The 23,292-nt window shown below is 38.9% G+C and overlaps 1 protein-coding gene across 2 annotated transcripts in view; it reads right to left on the reverse strand.

Annotated features, from left to right (window-relative positions):
- The window catches only part of OPHN1 (oligophrenin 1), a 503,637-nt gene that overhangs the window by 63,880 nt on the left and 416,465 nt on the right, over window positions 1-23,292 (reverse strand). For both annotated transcript variants that reach the window (XM_005614235.4, XM_014728949.3), the window contains exons 17-19: window positions 19,421-19,479; window positions 18,158-18,263; window positions 6,780-6,939 (exon numbers count right to left, since the gene is read on the reverse strand). In XM_005614235.4, coding sequence (XP_005614292.1) covers window positions 6,780-6,939; window positions 18,158-18,263; window positions 19,421-19,479 — 325 coding nt within the window. The remainder of the gene's footprint in view (window positions 1-6,779; window positions 6,940-18,157; window positions 18,264-19,420; window positions 19,480-23,292) is intronic.

The following is a 23,292-nucleotide window of genomic DNA, read 5'->3' on the forward strand; positions in this document are numbered from 1 at the left end:
GGAACAGGAATACCTGTGGGGAGAAAGCTGGCGAGATCTACAGGGAGTTTGCAGTGGCTATTCTGACCATTGGCTTTGTCAGTGATGAGATCCGCTGAGTTTGTCTGCAGAGCAGGTCTCTCTCTCTGAACTTTGATCATCCTCACTGCGTATCTCCTAATAATAGCCTCTGCTTTTCTTCCTTGTTCCTAGCCTGCTGTATATGTCTCAGCTTTGCTGGTCTGGGTGGGGTGAAGCCAAAGTGGGAACTTTACACAGTACCCCAAGAGACTGAAGAAGCTGGTCAGTCACCCTACTCTTCCTTTCCTCACAAGAGGAACTCTTTCTAGATGGGAAGTTCCATCTAGGCACCGAACAATGCCAAATTGGGGGGCTGGGATGATGCAGGCAGAATGAAGTTAATCTTCCATCTCTTCTCATGCAATTATTCTAAGCTTTTTTGTCCCATTGTGTTGCTAAAACTGCCTAAATGGACTCTACAGGTAGCCCAGAGCTGTTTATGTTCAAGGATAGCTGTCCAATCATTGATCTTTGTGAGGGGACAGGGAAGCTGGGTTCTCCAACATCACCATTTTTTCCTCCAAGCCTCAAGTTGCCTTTCTGCTACTGATTTCTAGTTTGATTCCATTGTGGTCAGAAAAAACACCATACATGATTTCAATTTTTCACAATTTTTTGAGGTTTGTTTTGTGGCCCAGGATAGGGTCTATCTTGGTATGTGTTCCACGGTCACTTGAAAATAATGTATATTCTAATGTTGTTGGGTGGAGTGTTCTATAAATGTCAATAAGATTCTGTTGGTTTATGGTACTCTTGAATTCTTCTAAATCATTTCTTATTTTCTGTCTAGTTGCTATTTCAGTTGTTGAGAGAGGGGTGTTAAAGTCTCCAAGTATAATTGTGGATCTTTCTATTTCTCCTTTCAGCTCTATAAGTTTTTGTTTCACGTAATTTGAAGTTTTGTTGTTTGGTGCATAAACATGAAGGATTTCTATGTCTTCCTGAACATTTTGTAGAATTCCAGTTTGATTTATCTATAATGTTTCTGAGTGCATCTCTTTGTATAATTTTTAGTGGTTGCTTTAGGTATTACATTGTATGTACATAACTTATCACAGGCTACTGGTGCTTCACCTGTTTGATGAAATGTACAAACCTTACCTTCCTTGATGTTCCTTATGTTCCCTCTTTTATAATACAATTGTCTTAAGCATTTCCTCTACATACACGGAGAAGCACAACAGATGATATTATAATTTTTGCTTTATCTCAACAAGATGGAAACACTTTCTTTGCTTTAACCATCAAACACAATTGAGAAAACTCAAAAGAAGGAAAGACTACTGAATTTACCCATAATTTTGCTCTTTCTGTTGTTCTTTCTTCCTTCCTGATATTCCAAGATCCCTTCTCTTATTGTGTCCTTTCTGTTTAAAGAACTTCCTTTAGCCATTCTTTTAGGATAGGTCTGCTGGTAACAAATTCTCTTAGTCTTCTATTGTTTGGATGACATAATTTCTGTTATTCTAAAAGTTCACTGATTCTTTCCCCTGTTGTCTCCATACTATTATTGAGCCCATCCATTGGATTTTTAAATTCCACTTATTGCATTTCTCAGTTCTGTAATTTTCACTTGGTTCTTCTTTATGTATTCTATTTCTTTGTTGACTCTGTATTTCTTTGCAGAAGCTGCTATTTTCTGAGATTTTCTATTTTTTCATTTGTTTCAAATGTATTTCTAATTGCCCATTAAAGCATTTTCATGGTCGCTGCTGTACAATTCTGGTCAGATAAATAACATCTGTGTCACCTTAGTGTTGATGTCTGTTGATAGTCTTTTCTCATTCATGTTGGGAGCTTTCTGGTTCTTGGTATGACAAATGATTTTCAACCGAAGCCTGCCTATCTTGGGTATTATGAGAGTCTTGGTCTTACTTATATCTTTTGTTATAGCAGGCCTCTTCTGACACTGACTCTGCAGGGGAGGAGGAGCACTGCCTCATTACTGTCAGGATGGAGTGGAAGTCCAGGTTTTCTACTTGGCCTCCACTAACATCCCAATGGGAGGAAGGACTCCTTGTTATTGCTAGGCAGGAGTAGGAGTTTAGGCTCCTCACTAGGCTTCTGTTGATACCACTCTAGTTGGAAGGTGAAGGGTGTCTCATTACTGTTCCTTACATGGTCTCCTCTCCATTGACAACACAATGTGGTAGCCTTATTACCACTGAGTGATGGTGAAAGTCCTGTATTTCTACCAGGCCTCCTCTGACACTACTCCAGTTCTAAACTGGCATGGGAGGTCCAGGTGCTTCATGTGGTCTCCACTGATACCATAGGGAGTAGGGAAGAGTGTCTCATTACCACCAGGTGACGATGAAAGCCTGGTTCCTCACTTGGCCTTCTTGGCACCACCACATGGGGCAGAGGGAGGAGCACTCAGGTGCTTTGCTACAGACTAGCAAAGGTAGAAGTCTAGGCCCTCCACTCAGCCTTTGCTGGCAGGGGTTGAGGTGGGGCTACAATTTTTTCTGTGGTGTTTTGCTGAAGTAGAGAAGTTATTATCTAAAATTTTTGTGCGTCCTTAGACTGCTGCTTTCCAGGACCTTTGACTAGAGAGACCAGGCTTTTGTTCGGATCTCTTTTTGATTTGCACCTGTCAGTGTTCTTAGGTTGTTCACTTCTATACTACCCAATCTGGGAGATATGAGGCAAAAACAAAATCCAGGTGACTCATGGCTATGTCATTCCTCAGGTCTAAAGGTCCCTAGCTGGTCTCGTCTGCCTTCTTCCTTCCATATTTCAGAGTGAGTGTTCTTGTGCTGTTTCTATATATAATGCTCAGGGTTTCTAGCTGTACTCAGTAGAGGAATAATATATACATATTGAGAGCTATCAAATGTATTAATGCATGTGTACACATGTGTATATATATACATATATACTTGTTTTCTTTGCTGAAATGATAAACAAGAATTTATTGAAATGAGGATTGGAACTAGGGGTTGAGCATAGGTAAAGGGTAGAATTGTTTTTCATTTTTTCATTCTATACTTTTTCTATGGTTTGACATTTTTACCATCTACATGTATTGCTCATATTTTAAAAATTTAAAAATATGTAAAGTAGTAGATACTTTTCAGTCCTGTGTCCCATGGCTTGGGAAACTGGAACTACTCTCCACTCTTCCCTTCCTAAAACTCTCCTTTCCAGGAGTCCATGGCTCTCCTATCTCCTAGTTTTCCTGTCATTGACCATTCTTTCCAAGTCTGTTTTGTGGGCTCTCCTATTACCCCTTCAAATATTGGCACTCCCTAGATTTCAATCCTTGGTCTAACATTTATTCTCTTGCTACAAGTATCCCCTAGGCAAGAATATTATCTCACATGGTTTTAACAAACACCTCTATGTTGTTGAAGGTCAAGTCTATTTCTCTAATCCTGTTCTCTTCTCTGACCTCATATGTCTCATCATCATATCTTAACTTGTCCCAAACTGAACTCCTGCTCTTTTTCTTTCAAATCTGATCCTTCTCCAGCATTATCCATCTCAGTAAATGGCAACTTCATCCTTCCAGTTGCTCAGATAAAAAGCCTTGAAGTTGCCCATGACTCCTCTCTTTCGCCCACATTCCACATGATTTGTCAGCAAATCCTGTTGGCTCTGCCTTCAAAATATATTTAGAATCTGACCACTTCTCACCATCTCCACTGTTACCACCCTCATCTAAGGTACAACCACTTCTCAATTGCATTATTCAAAGAGCCTCCTAATTAGTCTCTTTGCTTCTACCCTTGTTCTATTACAGCTATTCTCCACACAGTATCCAGAATAGTCCTGTTAAACGTAAGTCAAATTATGCCATTTCTCTGGTCAAAAACCAGAGAAATCTATGTTACTCAGAAAGCAAAGTCAAAATCTTTCTGATGGATTCTAAGGCCCTGTAGGATCTACTCAGCTTTCCCTCTCCATTCCTCTCCAAACTTATTTTCTTCTATTTCTTCTTTTGCTTAATCCATTCTAGCCAATCTGGCCTCCTTGTTGTACCTTGAACATGATAGGTACACTTCTGCCTCAGGGATTTTGCACTTACCATTTCCTCAGCCTAGAATGCTTTTCCCCCTTGGATATCTGAATGAATCACTCCTTTATTCCCTATGGGTCTCTGCTCAAAGGTTATCTTCTCAATGAGGCCTTCCCTCACTGTATTTAAAATTGCAAAACCACTTCCCAACCCTTCCTATTCCCCTTCTGGGTTTATTTTTCTTCTTAATGCTCATTACCATCTAACACACTATATATTTTACTTATTTTGAATACTGTTTTTCTACTTTCTTTACAATATAAATTCTACAAGGGCTGTATCTCTAGTGCTTAAGACAGTACATAGCAAATAGTGGGTACTCAATACATATTTGTTGATGAATGAATCAACCAATTAATCAATAAATGATATCTGGGCTTTAGACCAAGGGTCAGGAAATTACAGCCCACAGGCCTGCTGCTTATTTTGGAAATAGTTTTATTGGAACATTCATTTGTTTACAAGTTGTCTATGAGTGCTTTCCTGGTACAAAGGTGGAACCAAGTAGTTATGACAGAGATCTATGACCTGCGAAGTCAAAAATATTTACTATATGCTTCTTAAGAAAACGTTTGCCAATCCCCGCTTTAGATTCATAGTAAATTAAGCTGCTTTCTAGATATTGCTCTCTAGATATTTCCCAGGAATCTCAAATCCAACCTCCCCAAACTGAACTTTTCTCCATCTCCCCAAAACTTTTCCACTCTATATTTCTTATATATATGAAGGACAGCCACATCCATCCAGTCAGCCGAATCAGAAATCCAGGATTCAGACATCTCCCTCTCCCACATTTTCCACTTCCAATCACCAAGTCCTACTGCATTTGCCTCCCTGTTCTTCCCACTGCCCTGATTCAGACTACAATTATTTATTGCTCAGGCTATGGCACTACCCTCTATCTTTGTGATCTATTTTGCATGTCATAGCCAAGATAATGTCTCCCGAATATAAGTCTATCCATCATACTGCTCTACTTTCAAACAATGCTTTCCCAAGCCTGCAGGAACAATTCCAAACATTCTAACTCCTCAACTAGGCAAAGTCTAGTCCTTTTAGTACCTGGCCCCTGTCTGCCTCCAGTCATCTCCTGCCACTCCTATTCCTATTTCGTGTTCCAACAATACCAAATGACTTGGGGTTTTAGGCCCTTTGGCCTTTGTCCACGCTAGGCCAACTCCTTGAAATTCCCTTTCCCTATTTCCCTTTCTTTCCACCCTCAGTATTGACATAGGTTGTATTTCTCTGCAAGTACCCATCCTTGATAATCTCAAAATGCCCTGTATTTACCAAATAATATCACTGTACCAAAATGATTGGTGAAGCAGCACTGTATAGTGATTAAGTACTTCAACTCTGAGCCAGGCTATTTGGACTTAAATCCCAGCTCTGTCACTAGCTAAATGGCCTTGGGCTTGTGACTGTCACATAGTGTATATTTATTATAATTTTCACATTTTAGCTTAAAAAATGGCTATCAGAGAAGTTAAGTTGTTTGATGTAACACAGGTAATATGGCAGAGAATGCCAGTTGTTTTCCAATATCCATTATCTCTTTCTTCTTTTAGTAAAAGAACTAAAGTCTTAGCTGGGCACATGGCTGCCCCAAATAGTAATTATACCTCTCTGCCTCTCTTATAGCTAGATATGACCCTGAGATTAAATTCTGACAAATGGTATGTAAATGAAAGTGATATGTGTGACTTCCAGGTCATGGTCTTAAAGGAAAGGGCTGCATCCTAACCATTTCCTTTTCTTTCATCCTTCTCAATTGATATAATGTAGAAGGTATTTAGTCATACAGATGAAGCAGTACCTTAAAGATGGCAGAACAACAAGAAATAAGGAACATGCGTTCCTGCTCCTGGCAAGTCAGCATACCAGCTCTGGACCACTCTGCTGGACTATTCCACAACCAAGAAATAAATCTCTCTTCTGTTGGAGCCACTGTGCTTTTGTATGTGGAGTCTTAGCAGCCTAACTTGTATCCTACCTAATACATCTAGTAAGCAGCACAGCTTGTAACTGAACTGTGGATACCACCTGGACAAGATCATCCCTTTGCAGAAAAGTTTTATTGAATTGTGGTCTGCTAGGATGGTATTAGCGGCTAGCAAGCCTAGAGTCAAATGTAGGGCAATCTGTAGCAAGTGTACGGGACTTGGCAATAAATATTTCTTGTCTAGCCTCATTCCTGGGTTCATTTTCTTATCCTTATTTTTCCTTTTTCATTTGACTTAATTATAATGTAAACTACCTCATATTTTATATACCATATAAAATATACCACCTTAGATTCTTTCAGAATGATATGACATTTAAATAAGTATAGGTATTGTTTTCTTTATAGTTTCACTGTACATACACTTTTGTGTACTTTTATATTTATCATTTATTTTCCTTTGTTTACATTGCTGTCTCCATATCACATTGTTAACTCCTTAAAGGCATGGATGGTGATTTTTTCTTCTATATCATCTAGCAAGGTGCCTGATAATAAAGTAGTTACAGGATCAAGCAATATTTGCTAAATGAATGAATCTCACAGGGTCAGAAATGCTATTAAATGTCATTACGTTATAATGGAATTTCTTTCCATTATCAACTTGAGCCAGGGAGGGAGACACAACTCTAAAATGTGGCTAGGACAAAGTGTCACACGTTTGGAGCAGTGATGGTGAGGAAAAGAAATACATACCTTGACGAAGTGCTCGATTAGGATTTCTACCACAATGTTTTGGAATTTGATGTTCATCATGGCAGCCACAGTGTCCTCCTGAGCTCTCATCAGAGTAGGCCCAAAGATCACCCCCATGTTGGAGGGAGTCATAAGATTCTCTTTGCTGTACTCACACACACTGCCAGAAGAGAAAGAAAATGATTAACAAGATTTTCTCCAAGATTCTCTTGTAACCAAGACTTTGTTAGGTGCTACAGGGGGTTAGACAAACTAAAAAGTAGAACGAAAAGAGAGGCCTAAAATAGATACGGGAAGAAAAGATTACAAAGGAAACAACTAGCAAAGAATACAAGACAGTATATAATTAGGGGCCAAAGTGAGACATAGCTAACTTACTTAGTGGCACTGTAGGAGTTAAGAGAAGGAGTTTGGGTCTATAGTTAGAAAGTATTTGGAAAGACAGGAGGGAAGCAAGATGACATTCCAGGCAAGAGGTACAGCATGTATAAACCATATATAAAGAAGAACAAAGCACATAGAGAAAGTGCCTACCAGTCTCTCCAGTCAGGAATCTAGCCCCTTCCCCACCCCCAGTTAAAGAAGCAAAAAAACTGAGAGAGCTGAAGGGGATCCTTAGGATTAGCTCTTTATCATCGTTCTCATTTTACAGATAAAAAAAAAACAAAGGTCCAAAGAAGGAAAGGGATTTGCCTGAAGTTGATGAGGATTATTTTAGGCTGGTTAATTTTAAAACTGTAGATGAGAAGCAGGCTCCCAGGAGCGAGTTTGCTTGCCCTTTGTTGGGAAACATTTGCATTTGTAAGGGAAACCTCCGTCTGTAAAGTTGCCTCCTCTCTGTGCCAGGAAGAAGGGACAGGACCTTATCTCTAGAAACTCTTAATCAATGCCAAAGGCAAGAACTTAAGTTGTTTACTGTCTGGCAACCTCATGTAACTGACCCCCACCCCAATATCCTCCTTTGTCTTTAGCTGAAAATAATATTTAAGCGGTGGCTTCTGCCATTTACTTAATCCGGTTTGATTCTTATCTAAAAGTTACAGGACCACCCAATAACCAGAACCCTAGTGGCACCCATACCGTTTTGACAATTCTTTTTACATATTCTTTCCTTTGTCTTGTAAAGAGATAACTCACATACCTATGCCTTAAATTTAGCCTTACTCTCCACCCAGGTTTCCAGCAGCAGCAGCTCCCCATGCCAGCAGCATCTCTGACTGCCCGTGGGTCCTGTCCCCATGCTATTCCAGCACCAGCTCTGCCTGCCTGTGGGTCCTGTCCCCATGCTATTCCACACTATTCTCTAAATAAAAGAGCACTACTGCCAGATCTTGAGAGTCCAGGAAATCTTTCTTTCGACTCCTTGGCTCACCAACCCCGCATCAAAGTCACAATCAGTTAGCCTGATTAGAGTAGGGTCTGCAATCTCAAATTTTCTGATCCCTAGTCACTCTCATTGCTTAAATTCCTTTAAGTGGCTCCCTATTACGTAGAGGACAGGGCCAATTCTCTTCAAAGTAGCAATTAAGGCCTTCTATAACATGATGCCTATTTCTAATCCCAATGCACAGCTTGAGTTCTGAAGCCAACCTGGGTTTTAATTCAACACCACCACTCCTTAGCTGTGCAACAGTGAGTGTTAGTGACCTAGCCTCTCTGAGCTTCAGTTTTCTCACTTGCAAAAATAGTATCCACTTCAGAGAGTTGTTGAATAAATAGAGTTAAATTTCTTTAGTATGACATCCTGGAAATACTCCATTACAAATATCCCCTGTTATTACATCTAGGCACTGCTGAACTCCAACACTCTTGATATACTACACTGGTTAGACCAAGTTTTCTGGCTAAACGATGTTTCAGACCTCCATAGTTTTGTTCATGCCATTCCCTCTGCTTAGAATGTCTCCTTATTTCTAAATCTAAAGAATGTCTATTTATCCTTTGAGATTCACTTTAGGTGACATCTCCTTCAGGACTATCACAGCCCACTGTCCTCATCTTGATTGACCCCACTGGCAAGGAGCATATATCGGAATTTTCTGTTTCTTGCCCACCTTTTCTGCTAGGTGGTAAACAACTTCCAAGTGTGTGTGCGCCTCGCACAGAGCAAGTACCAACTAATTATTTTTAATGGAACTGAGTGACTCTAGTGCTCTTTCAAATAGTACTGGAGGCAGCCAGGTAAAAGATGTGCAGCCCTTTGGTCAGTTTGGCTGTGGGGGTAGGGAGGTGAGGAGATGGGACAGCCCACCACAAACACTAATTTTCAAAACCTGTCCAGGTCAAGTCCCTAAGAGGCTGACTCCATCAACAGACAGGCTCTTGTCATTAAGTAGGTAACTGACAGGGACAGAATCTTTAGACAAATCCTAATGAAGTCTGTTAAGACCATGACAAAGTCTGAGCGCCATTCAGATGATAAGGAACAGCAACCATTCACAGGTTCTTGGTATTGCTGGGCTGGTGATGGGTCCCTTTTAACAGTTTAAATACTTCTGCAATTAACCCTTATTCTTTAATGATGGAATTTTTTCAGATGTTAAAATGGAAAAGCAACTCCAGGCTGCCACCAAGCGATCCAGATAGCTAAACCGTTAGTAACAAGGTAAGGAAGGACACTTGTGAGACAACAGCCTCCAGCATGTGTGAATGCTTATCTCCTTTCGTAAGCTTTGAAAGGAATTGACTTTGGTTGAATATGCCAGAGCTCACTTAATCCTCATAGCACCAAAAGACACAGTATTTTATCTCTGAAGCCTAGGTTCACAGAGGGTAAATCATTCAGTCAAGGTCACACAGTTTGTGAATACACGACAATATAGGGATTCAAACCCATATCTGTTGGGCTCCAAGTCTTACAGTCATCCCGTTGCATCTTACTGCCTGCTTGTCTACTTCCTTTCAAGAAATCAGAGCCCCTGTGGGGGCCCCTTTAAGCTAGAGCCACGTTCTATTTCTCAGAGGGAAGTTCCTGGTATCCTATTTTCCTTCTTGGCTTTCTTATGAGATTTGGAAGGTAATCTATTTTTGGGGAAATTTCTTTGCATTTGACATCTCTCCTTTTATTATACATTTTGAAAACCATTAAGAGGCAAAAGTCACACCCTAAACTGTAGATTAATAATGATAGAATAAAGGACAAGCAATACAGCTAATAAAGAGTGTTAATATATTGAGGTATTTGAGGAAGCCATTTTGGTTTAAAACTGATTTGGCCTGAACTTCTTTTTCCAGAAAGGCCTGACTTATGGTCTGTCAAGCATGCATTATACATCTACTTTAAACATTAAACAGCATCCCAAAGCAAAGAATGTTGCCTTTAAAGATAGGGATGAATGTCTCTCTCCCATATCAGCATTTCTTTGAAGATAAGCATTCCTTCCCAGGAACCCAGGGTCAGATTGACCTGCTGTGTAAACAGCAAAACATCTTGTGACTGTAGTAGGAAAAAAAGTACTCCTGTCATATTTGATGTATGTTCTGAAACAGTGTATAACCATGCTGTACACTTCACTTCTCTGGAGTACTTTCTTCCCTGGTGGAGATAGCGCTTCTGGGCTATACTCCTCAGATTGATTCATATATTAAACTAACATCATTTTTAACCTATAGATTAAAAATGTATGTATTGTGTATTTGCATCAACAGTATGATGAATGAAACCAAAAATACGGCATTGTGAGTAGTGAATTAGGTAGGAGTTTGTGATATGATTTGACAACAAATAATTCATAAGTTTGCTAGTACACATTGACTAGAGAAAATGGGTACAACTTCTTGAACATCAAAATTTAAAACAAAAGAATGGGTATCAGAGGGAAGTTGTAAAAAGCCTCTAGTTTAGGAAAAAAATAATTTGATTAGGTGGTTTACATCAGAGGTCATAAACTAAAATGCCTATAAAAATAGAACTACCTTATGATCCAGCAATCCCACTTCTGGGTATATATCCAAAGGAAATTAAATCAGTATCTCGAAGAGATATCTGCACTCCCATGTTCACTGCAGCATTATTCACAGTAGCCAAGATATGGAAACAACCTAAGTGTCCATAGACAGACAAATAGATAAATATATACACAGAATGGAATATTAATCAGCCTTAAAAAAAGGAAATCCTGCCATTTGCAACAATATGGATGAAACTGGAGGACGTTGTGTTAAGTGAAGCCAGACACAGAAAGACAAATACTGCATAATTTCACTTATATGTGGAATCCAAAATAATCAAACTCAGAAGCAGAGAGTAGAATAGTGGTTGCCAGGGGCTGAGGGAAGGGGAAATGGGGAGATGTTAGTCAAGAGGTACAAAGTTTCAGTTATGTAAAATAAGTTCTGGAGATCTAATGTACAGCGATGTGAATACAGCTAACAATACTGTATTGTATACTCGAAATTTCCTAAGAGGTTAGATCTTAAGTGTTCTCGCCACCAAAAAAGAACAAAAATGGTAACTATGTGAAGTGATAGGTATATTAATTAGCTTTATGTTGCGATTATGGCACAATGTTTATGTACACCAAAAATTGTCACACACCCTAAATATATATAATTTTTGTCAATTATACCTCAATAAACAGGGAAAAATAAAAATAAAAACTGAATAAGTTAATTAAAACTGGTTCCATCAATAACATGCTGTGTGACTTTGAGCCTATTTTTTCCATCCCTAGGTATCTGTTCCCTCATCTATAAAATGAGATTATTAAGTCATCTAAAGCATCTTCCAGCTCTGCTATTCAATGAATCTAAGAAAGTCCTTCTCTTGAAAATAATGGGAAAAAGAGACAACCATACAGTATGTGTCTACTGTGAAGAACACAGAACCATCTATTAAGTATGCTTGCCCTCTCCACTCTACACACCAAAAGAAAACCCCAAAACCAAAACCAAAACCAAAAACATCCCCCAAAACAAAAAAAGAACTGGAATCAGAGGGAGCCCCTTAATCCAACTATGTTAAACTTTAAAGGACAAATGACCTGTTTTCATTAACAAATAAATGACAGGAAAAAAGAAAGAGATGAAGGGGAAACCTATAGATTGAGAAGATGGTAAAAACATAGAGGCACTATCAAATATTGTATCAAGCCTTGGCCTCTGTGTTTTTATTAGCCCTCCAAGTGATTCTGATACATGTAAAAGTTTGAGAACTACTACTATAGACCGGGGGTCTCCAAACTATGGCCATTGGGCCAAATCCAATCTACCACCTATTTTTGTAAATAAAGTTTTACTGGAGCACAGCTATGCCCATTCATTCACATATTATTAATGGCTGCTTTTGTACTACAAAGGTAGAACTGAGTAGTTGTGACAGAGTCTGTATAGCTCACAAAGCCTAAAATATGTACTATCTAATCCTTTATGGAAAACATTTCCTGACCTCTGCTTGAGAGTAAAAGAGGCTTAAAAAACATTTCAACAAGTTGCTCTGTGTGGATTTATTTGGATCCTGACTCAAAGAAACAAACACATGACATATTTGAGACTATTGGAGATTTGAGCACAAAATATTTGATGATTTTAAGTAATTATTATTAATTTATTTTAGATGTGATAATTGCATTATGTTTATGTGTACAAAGAATTTTCATTTTTTCAATATACATATTGAAATATTTATGGATGAAAGAATATGATGTCTTGGATTTGCTTCAAAATAATATGGGAGGAGCAGAAATGGGTGGCGATATAGATCAAGCAACATTGGCCATGTGTTGATATTGTTGAAGCTGGGTAATGGGCACATGAGAGTGCCTTATACTATTCCTTCTACTTCTGTATATACTTGAAATCTTGCATAATAAAAATAGTTTTTTAAAAGGAAAAGATATTAGGCCAGCCCAGTGGTGCAGAGGTTAAGTTCACACGTTCCACTTTGGTGGCCCGGGGATTGCCAGTTCAGATCCCAGGTGCAGACCAATGCACCGCTTGTCAAACCATGCTGTGGCAGGCATCTCACATATAAAGTAGAGGAAGGTGGGCACGGATGTTAGCTCAGGGCCAGCCTTTCTCAGCAAAAAGAGGAGGAGTGGTGGCAGATGTCAGCTCAGGGCTAATCTTCCTCAAGAAGAAAAAAAAGGACAAGATACTAATGGAGGGGGAAAGTGAGTCAATGTCTGTCACAAAGTGAGCAGTCCTCATCCCTGAGGATGGTGCCCTTAAGGGCAGACAGTTTTGGTTTCCTCCGTTGGTGTTATATTATCTGTAATTTACTTTATTTTTATTATTTATTTATTTTGTTTTTAATAAGGAAGATTGGCCCTGAGCTAACATCTGTGCCAATCTTTCTCTAGTTTGTATGTGGGATGCTGCCACAGCATGGCTTGCTGAGCGGTGAGTAGGTCCACACCTGGGATCCAAACCCGTGAACCCCAAGCCACTGAAGCAGAACACATGAACTTAATCACTACACCACCGGGCAGACTCCTGTAATTTACTTTAAATACTTAAACATAGTCAGTGCAATGATCTGAATTTCATCAATGCAATCAACTGCACCCACATCATTATTTTATGTGCCACTAGGAAAAAAAAATCATTTCATTGTCAAATCATTATGGAATATTTTTGACGACATTTTAAATAGAAAATAAACTCAACAATGAGCATAATTTACCCAAAATAACTACAATATGAACAGCTATAACCAAGTTTATGCATGTAGAAGTTATGACAATTACATCAAAACTACTGCCTGACAACAGTGATTTTATTGATTCTAGGCTACATCCAGAATTCATTTGAGGGGAGTTTGTGCATACATAAACACACACAATCACAGAAAGATCTGGAAGAAAATGCACTAATATATTAATAGCAGTGACTTTTGATGCTGGGAATAGAAAGCTTTTACATTTTTTTTTCTTTTCTGTATTTTCTAATATCTACATTGCATGGCATTGCTTCAGAAATAACAGAAGTGTTATTGCAAAAATGAGAAGACTCCAGTAAGCCTAATAGCTCTTTAGAATGGTAGCCTAGGTTGACGATTGCAAAGGGGTCTTGCATTTGGGCATTGTATCATAGGATTTTATTACCTACTCCAATTGTGTTGCTATAATATTATCTCATCTGCTTTGAGTGGACCTTTCATGCAAGATGCAGTCAGAACATCTAAAAGAAAAGAGAGCTGAGACTTCATTGAGTTTAGGAACAAGTTGTACAACTGTTTCTGTGTCTGCTTGTTGATAAATACCTGTGTGAGTGGCAGAAGGAGGCCTGAGGCTTGCTTCCATTGTAATATTCCACCAGTTGTGAGATTGTGGGGGAGGTGACCTGTAGCATTCTTGGACTTCTGATTAACAGAAGCTATAGGTACCAACCAAAAAGAACTGGATAATTGGGAACCCCAAACTGGCTGAGGTCAGTTTGTGTCTGCCTGTTATTAGCCTAAAAAATGGGCTGGCAGTGGAGACACATTACAAACGCATAGATATAATTATCATATAGATTACGAAAGCAGTGGTTGGCAGGTAGGATAATTATGTGAATTCTCAAAGCAAATCGATTTTCTTCTCCTGTGTAAATTTCCCTATTGGAACCAAACCTTTTCTTTTGATGAGGAGGATTGGCCCTGAGCTAACATCTGTTGCCAATCTTCCTCTTTTTGCTTGAGGAAGATTGTCCCTGAGCTAACACCTGTGCCAATCTTCCTCTATTTTGTATGTGGGATGCCACCACAGCATGGCTTAATGAGCAGTGTGTATGTCTGCACCCAGGATCCAAACCTGTGAACCCTGGGCTGCTGAAGTGAAGCACACGAACTTAACCACTATGTCACTGGGCCAGACCCCCAAGCCTATTTTTTATTTTCATTTCCCCTACAACTTTTGGTTATAAAGGTTTTCAAACACACAAAAAAGTTGAAAGAATGGTACTATGAACACTCATACTGTCTATATCTAGACTGAAGAATTAACATTTTACTACATTTGCTTTCTCTCTATATTTTTTCTGAACCTTTTAAAATTGCTTCAACCCTAAATAACTCAGCATTCATCTCCAAAGAACAAGCATGCTGTCTTACAAATCCACAACAACATTTTCACACCTAAGAAAATCTACAATAGTTCCATATCATCCAATATCTAGTCCATATTCAAATTTTCTCAAATATCATGCAAAAAATTACTTTATAGTTGGGTTTTCAAAACCCAGGCCAATCAAAGTTTAAGCACTTCATTTGTTTATGTTTCTTTAGTCTCTGAATATAAAACAGTACCCCACCTCTTTTTCCTGGAACATTGACTTTTTTGGAAAGTCCAAGACAGCTGTCTTATAGAATGTTAAACATTCTGTATTTTTCTATACTCTGTATTTCCTGAAAACTGGATAGCCTTAATTTGATTTCGGTTAAACATTTTTGGCAAAAATATTTCAGTTTATGTTGTGTAATTTTTACTATATCCCATCAGGAGGCACAGAAGGTCAGTTTGTACCATTAACTGATGCCAACTTTGATCAATTAATTAAGGTGGTGTTTCCCAGATAGTTTCATTGTAAAGATACATTTTCCATTTGTAATTAGTAAGTTATCTGCAGGTAAAACATTGAAACTGTATGAATATCTTGTTGCTGAACAATCTTTTACCCAATGGTTTTGATCCATGTGTGAAGCAGGGCACTGAGGTTGAAAACTAGTGGTTTTTCTAATTCTATCATCCCTACCACATTTATTAGATGGGATTCTTCTGTAATAAAGAGATTTCCTTACTATACCTACTCCCCCATGAATTTTTGTCTATTCAAAGTGTTTTAATCAAATACAGTAATTATAGTTTTTGATGGGTTGCCCACAGATGTAATCAGTGTCAGCCTTTTCAAGCATGTTCCTGTGTCCTTGTAACATGAACCTATTAGTGCTTGAGCTCTTCTTTGCTTACAAAGGAACATTTTATCAAGGCTCACCTTGTATTGTCATTGCATCATACCTGGGATCAGCCATTTCTATAAGAAGCCTGGGTACTTTTGAGAAGGGAATGCTATTTAGAAACAAAGATTTGGGTATTATGTGTGTTCATTGTTTGTTTGGGTAGAATCACTTCAAGACTGACTCAGTGAATAGAAGTTTTTCTTGTTGTTGTTTTGTTTTTATTTTTTATTTTATTTTCTTGTTTGGTGAGGAAGATTGGCCCTGAGCTAACATCTGTGCCAATCTTTCTCTATTTTGTATGTGGGACGCCACCACAGCATGGCTTGATGAGCATTGTGTAGGTCCACCCCTGGGATTTGAACCAGCAAACTCCAAGCCTTCGAAGTGGAGTATGCACTATGCCACTGAGCCAGCCCCTTTTATTTTTACTTTATGTTTTTCATTTTTTATTAAGGTAACATTGCTTTATAACATGGTATAAATATCAGTTTACATCATTATATTTTGACTTTGTAATAGACTGCATCATGTTCCCCACCAAAAGTCTAGTTGCCATCCATCACAAAACACATATGCCCCTTTACTCATTTCACCCTCCCCTCACCTCAGGTAACCACCAATCTGTTCATATCTATGCATTTGTTTGTTTATTTTCCACATGAGCAAAATCATATGGTATTTGTCTTTCTCCATCTGACTGATTATGCTTAGCAAAATACTCTCAAGGTCCATCCATGTTCTCGCAAATAGTAAGATTTCATCTTTTTTATGGCTGAGGAGTATGCCATGGTGTGTGTGTATATACTATGAGTGAACTTGAGCAGTTTTTCATATATTTAAGGATATTCATCTTTCTATTTCTGTGTCGTGTGTGTTCAAGTCTCTCACTCTTTTTGTTCTAGGTATATTGAGGATGAAGATTCTTGAAGGTTGGCCAACCTTTGGGTAGATGGAAGCAGGTGTCTCTCACTAACTGCTAGCAGGAAAATTTTCAACTGAGTCCTTGGCTCCTTTCACATACTGAGACTCTTAGAAAGTCCGAGCTGGAAGAACCCTTTGAGATTAGTCAGTCCAGTCCCCTCATATTATAGATGAATAAACTGAGGCCCAGAAAATGGGAAGGACTTACTTTAGGTCACACAGCAAATTAGTAATACAGTTGGAACTTGAACCCAGTCTCTTCCCCCAGGACAACTTCAAATTAAGATGCAAGTGGCTTATCTGGTAATTTTTTTACTTCTCCTGAGATTATCACAAACAACTTTTTGGAAAGAAAAATGCCTCTTAATGTTCTCTATAAGCCCAAATTGCAAACATTGGCAATAAATATAAAAACCATCCTCTTGTTAATTCTGCCTATTTATCTACATTAATGTCTATAATACTCACTTGCTATACAAGTGTAGAAAGATTTTTCAAATCTTAGAATATCAGAGCTGGATCAGATCTTGGAGATATTTCATTATATCATAGGGGAACCTGAGGTCCAGAGATGTGGAGTGATCAGGATTTATCGCAGGGGGAGACGAAGAGGGTCACTTAGCCTGGAGCCTCACCTTCACCAAGGGCCTCAATTTTAGTGTTTGGCATCCTCTCCAAATGAGGTTAAAATATATCATCACTGCATTTTTGTGAGTGTGCTGATAGCTGTATTTTGTTAAATACAAACACTTAAAATGCATCACAATTTTTCTAAGCTTGTTGTTTCATTTCTTTACTTTTTAGCATACCAGGAGTGGGCTTGAGAGTGACCTTCCCATGGTCATCAAGAAAGCTAGTAGTAAAAGAACTGAAACTAGAAGCCGGGTTTGCTGACTCAAGGACAAAGTGGTTTCTGCTGCACCATGCTACTTCCTAAGAAGCAGAGCTGGCCTTTTATGAGTCAAGGAAATTCATCTTTATTCACAACATTGAACTCTCTGGCCAGGAACCACCACAGTGCGACACACATGCCCCTTACACTCACCCATCTTGGAGCCCATCAGCAGGCCTACTCCCTAGAATGCTGCTGTCTGTTCCTGCTTTCCACACCCAAGGAAGAAGTTGACTATAATTTTAACAATAACTCACATTTATTGAGACCCTTCTATGTGCCATGCACTTTACCTATGTTCATTCAAATCCATATAACAATCCTGTGTAAAGGCAATACTATTCTCATTTTACACACGACCAAATAGAGGCTAACAGAGGTTTTCCTAAGGTTATACAACTAAATAAGTGGTATTGCTGGTATTTAAAACCAGGTTTATGTGACAGTAAAGCCTGTGTTCAGCCCACTCTGCATGGTGTTACCCCTCAACTGAGATGTATGGTGACTCTGGGAGGATTTACACAAGGGTCAAGGAAAAATTATTTTCCTCATACAGCACTCCCACTGCCCAGGATGAAGCACTTAGGGGTTGAGACTTAATGAGCTGACAGGCAGTTTCTCTGCAGCGCTAACTTGTAGGCCAGTCCTCTAATAGGAAGTTTTTCTGAAAACCCAGCAATTACTTACTTGACCAAGTGTCTTATAAGAAGTTCCAGCATCTCTCGGTTCTTTTCTGGTAGTTTATATACCAGGGAGTGAATAGCTCCCAGCCGGTAATCCAGGTTGTCAGACTCTGAGAGAGAACAGAGAGAGAGATAGTTTGCCTTCTGGGCAATTTGATCAAGCAAACTCTCATACACACAAACATACACACACACACACACACACACACACACACACAGAAATAGACAGTCAGAGACACAGATAGAGTAAGAGAGATAAAAAGAGAGAGGGAGATAAACAGGTAAAGAGAGGCCAAGAAACAAAGACACTGAGACAAAGAGAGAGAAAGACAGAGAGACCAAAAGGCAAAAAAGAAAGATGAAAACAATAGAAAGATGAAGAAAACAGAAGAGAGAAGAGAAGGGAAAGATGAGAAGGTAAGACTGTCTCAGAGGAAGTCAGAATTCTTGGTATAGCAGGTTTCTCCTAAAGTTCCATATGTAAAATTCCAGCTGGAAACCCTTGCCCACCCACCTTCCTTGTGGTACTGGGAGGTATGCTTCCGCCTCTGGGTTCCTGTGAAAATCACTGTGAAAGCTCACAGTAAAGATCAAAGATCCCTTGCCCCAATAAAGGTTCATTATGAGGACAAGTCTCTTGAATCTTTTTCTCACATACCACACAGGGCATGATACAGGAGAAGGATCACATTGAGGTAGGGAAGGATCATGCAGTGGCCTCAGCCAAAACTTTTAATGCTTCTTAAGCTGTCAACTTTTGGGGTGATTCTATATGCCTTATTTCCCATGTACCCCTCCACCATCAGCTTTAGTTTTATCATCTAGAAAATGTGATGCTAGCACTAACAGATTAGGAGTAATGATTCACAACATAATTGCAAAGCATTTGAAAAGGGAAAGTGCTAAAAAAAAAAAAGCTGAAACAGCGACTGTAGTGGAACCATTTTCCTGTTCCCTGGTAATGTGAGCCAATGCTCTTGTTCTGATGGAAGAAGCATAGTCAATCAATAGTCATCATACTTGTCATATCTTTCAAATTATCCAGTTTTCTCCAACCCACTCAACTAACATTGATTTAGGAAAAATAACATAACATTTGAGTTAGACAGTTAGCAATAATACTCTTATTTGGCAGTGAATAGAATCTGCATATGTGTTTTTGGTTCTTCCCTCAATTACTTTCCCATAAGCAGTTTTCTAGGCTTATTGCTGTAAACATTATTAAGAAGCCAGGACAACAGAATTAACTAGTAGCATAAATACTTACTGGCAGCAGAGACCAGCTCTTTGTGAAGTCTGTAAGTCATGACAGGTTCAGAAAGATTCCTGAAATTAACGAAGACTGTAAGTTCCTTTGGGAAGGGAATTGCAAGGCCTTAGATTCTCAGTTCTGTGTGCAGCAAGACTGAAGTTTCTGAGCCCCACAGCTTAGTGCGACTACATACATTTATCTCCACCTAAAATTTTGTCAGAGGAATCTAGTTGCTAATAATTAAACAGAAGACCTGCAAAGGTATGGGCTGAGACCTCATGCAAGGTCTTCAATTAGTTCCCCAAAGTGATAAGAGGCACAAACCAGTCCTGTAAAATTCCAAAGTGGACCCACTCTGAATGCTATTATGAAGTCCTTACAGTCTGATAGTTTCTTAGTTTCTGAAGTGCTTTCAGATCTGTGCTCCCATTTGACCCTTCCAATAATCCTGTGAGGTGGAGCAGTTATTAAAATCTCTGTTTAATGGAGGAAGAAACTGAGGCTCAAATAGATTTATTTATTTATTCCAAAAATACTGGCTGAGCACCTACTCATGCCTGGCATTATGCCAAGTACTGCAGATCCAGAGATGAAAAGGACATAACCCAAACCTCCAAGGAGCTAAGAGTCTAGTCGAGGAGAGTGCCATATACAAAATTTGCAATGCAAGGGACAAGTGTGATGATAAAATAAAGGCAGCTGATGGGTGGCTCAGAGGAAGGAAGTAATCTACTCATAATAGCAGCAAACTCTTCACTGTTCTAAGTCATTTACATACATTTACTCATTTAATCTTCATGACAACCTTGTCAAGTAGATATTGTTATTATCTTCCTTTTAGAGGAAACTGAGGTTCAGAGAAATTAAATAATTCATCAAAGACCACACAGCTAGGAAGTGGTAGAACTAGGCAGTGCGTTACGAGTCCACGCTATTAATCATTATGCTATACTGCTTGCCACTGTTATTACTGTAGTAATCCAGGTGAGAGATATCAAAGGCCTAAACAAAAATAGTGGCATTAGGGATAGAAAAAAAAAGGCGAGGAGAGTTCTTTGAAAGACAATAAAAACAGAACTCCTTCAATGATTGGGTATGTTGGTGAGGGAGAGAGTAATCTGGTTTGGGTGAATAGATAGAATAGAAATTGATTCAGAAGGAAGTGGAGATGCCAAGTCAGAGCGGCTGCTGGGATAGCCAAAGGGAAATGTCTATTAGAAAGATGGGTGGAGTGCCCTTATAGATCTGAGAAGTAAATGTGGAAATCATGAACCTATGAGGGTAGTTAAAATCATGAGTACAGATACCACTGCTCAAGGAAAGACAGCAAACCAGCAGCCCAGAGCTACATGAGGCCTTCCAACATTTCTTATTTGTCCAGAATAGTGTATAAAAAAGAAATGGAATTGAATCAGTCATCAGAACACGAGAAATTGAGATATTTCACACAAAAATCTGTATTTTCCACTTCTATTGAAAAACTGAAAGATCTGGCTACATTGAGCACATATGGTTATTTGTGGAAGTAAAGAATATTGCTGTTTATAAAGAAGCAAAGGGATTGCTATGCAAATAAAGATTCAATATGCACTGTGTTTCATATGAAAGTAGTCTATTTCACTCATTTTCATGTCCTGGCCCCTGTAGATATTTGAATCTTCCATTCCTCCTGTGTAGTAAAAGGAGAGGAGAGCAATAGCAAGTACCAGGTAGAAAGTCCATAAAGGAGAGCGCTAAAAATGATCAAAGAGGTGAGAGGAAATCCAAAAGCAAGTGATACAGCAGAACCCAAAAGATCAGAAAGTTTCAAAGTAGGGCTTGTTAACATTTTCAAATGCTACAAAGAGGTCAAGTAAGGTAAAGACTGACAATCGTCCATTGTGTATGGCATTGTGTATAGCATTGAGGAAGTCACTGGTGACCTTGGCAAGAGCAGATCCAGTGGAACAGAAGGGGTGGGAGTCAGACTGCAGTGGGTTAAAGAGTAAACTGGGAGGTTAAGAAATAGAGACAGGGAGTGTATATTACTTCATATACTGAAGTCGGGAAGGGGTGAAGTATCTCTATTCTTAGGTAATCTCATCTAAGCTCCTGCCTCCAATTATTGTCTACATTGTCAATGATTCTCAATTTTTATCTCCAGCCCAGAACACTTCTCTGAGTATCATTCCTATATATTTCCTATATATCCAATTGCCTGCTTAAAATCATGCCCTAATCTTTTCAAAGACACCCAAATTTGACATACCCAAAACCTAATTTGTCATCTCCCTCAAATCTAGTCTTTTTCTTGCATTTCCCAAATCAGTAAATGCATGACCATCATTTAGTTGTATGGGCCAGAAACATGGAAGTCATTCTTTTATCTTTCTCTTCCTCATTCTCATATCTAATTTTACTCCCTAAATCTCTTGAATATGCTTATTTCTACTGATCTCCACTGCTACTCCCTAGTCAAGCAGAAACATCATCTCTTTCCTGGATTATAGTTATAGCCTGCTAACTGATTTTCACCTCTACCTATTTTGCCTCCTCTAATTTGATCTCTCTCTAGTTTTTTCAAAATGCAAATATCATGTAACCTGCTTAAAACCTTTCAATATATTCCCTTTCCTTATAAGGTAAATCCAGACTCCAATTCTTAAAATGTCCTATAAGGCCTTGCATGATCTGGCCCCTACATATCTCTCCCTCCTTCTCTACACTCAATACTCTACCTATACTGGTACATGTAGTTTCTTGAAGGAGTCTTCCTTCCTGTTCCTTCAAGGCCTTTGCATATGCAGTTCTCTCTATCTGGAAATGCCTCTCCCCTAGGTGACTCCAAGTTATAATTCAAACCTCAGTTCAAACAAACAACCAGAATAAATCAGATCTTCCTGTTATATGCCTTCATAGCACCTTGTACTTTTCCTTCAGAGCACTTATTACAGTTTGTTATATTTGTATGATTATTTGTATTTTGTCTGCCCCCCTCACTGGACTATAACCTTTTTAAGGTCAGAGATCATATCTACGCACACATGTATGCCTACTGCCTAGCACCATGCTTGGCATAGAGTAGACACTCAGGAAATGTTTATTGAATGACTTAGTGAATGATGGAATATATAAATGAAAGAAACACAAGGTCAAGGAGATGTGCATTGCTGGAGCATATTCATGTGCTAAAAGGAAAGAGTCAGTTGAATGAGAAAGGTTAAGGATACAGGAGAGAAGGGATGATTTTTAGAGTACTTTTCTGGAAATGTTGGAGATAAGGGATGAGTTACGTACATAGAACACAGAAGGAGGAGGCCCACTCTGAAAATATTGATATCTTTGAGAAATCTAAAGTGTGTTAACTGGCTAGTACATATTAAAGGCTCATGGATAAGAGTCTTAAGGACAAATATCTTTTATTGGGGGTTCTGTCCACTCACACTTTCAGGCTCGATCTTCCCATCTTTCAAAAGGGCCACACTGCATATACACGATGAGCTGGGAAAGATGTAATATAGGGAGTAACTTAACCTATATAAATCTCTGAAAAAAACTGATTCTCTTGAAGGAGGCTGAGACATAGAATCATTTACTCTAGTCTCATCATCACGAGTCTTCTGAAAGTATGCATAGCAGATTGCTCTCTGTGTTTACTACATCACCCAAGCAACTCCAAGAAGGCCACAGTCCCTGGGGGTGGGGAAGAGGGGAAGAGATGCTCCAATATCAGTGGCTTTACAAGTTCGAGATACTTAGATTTAAATAATATGAGCTGTGACCATGGATATTACCTAACGGTGGAGGGGGCGCACTTCAAGTTCCTCATCTGTAAAATGAGTATAGCACCACCTAACTTACAGGGCTATTGTGAGAAAAAAACAATGATATTGTCAATGTAAGCAACT

Source organism: Equus caballus, chromosome X (assembly GCF_041296265.1).
Source record: "Equus caballus isolate H_3958 breed thoroughbred chromosome X, TB-T2T, whole genome shotgun sequence".
NCBI classification, from domain to species: domain Eukaryota; kingdom Metazoa; phylum Chordata; class Mammalia; order Perissodactyla; family Equidae; genus Equus; species Equus caballus.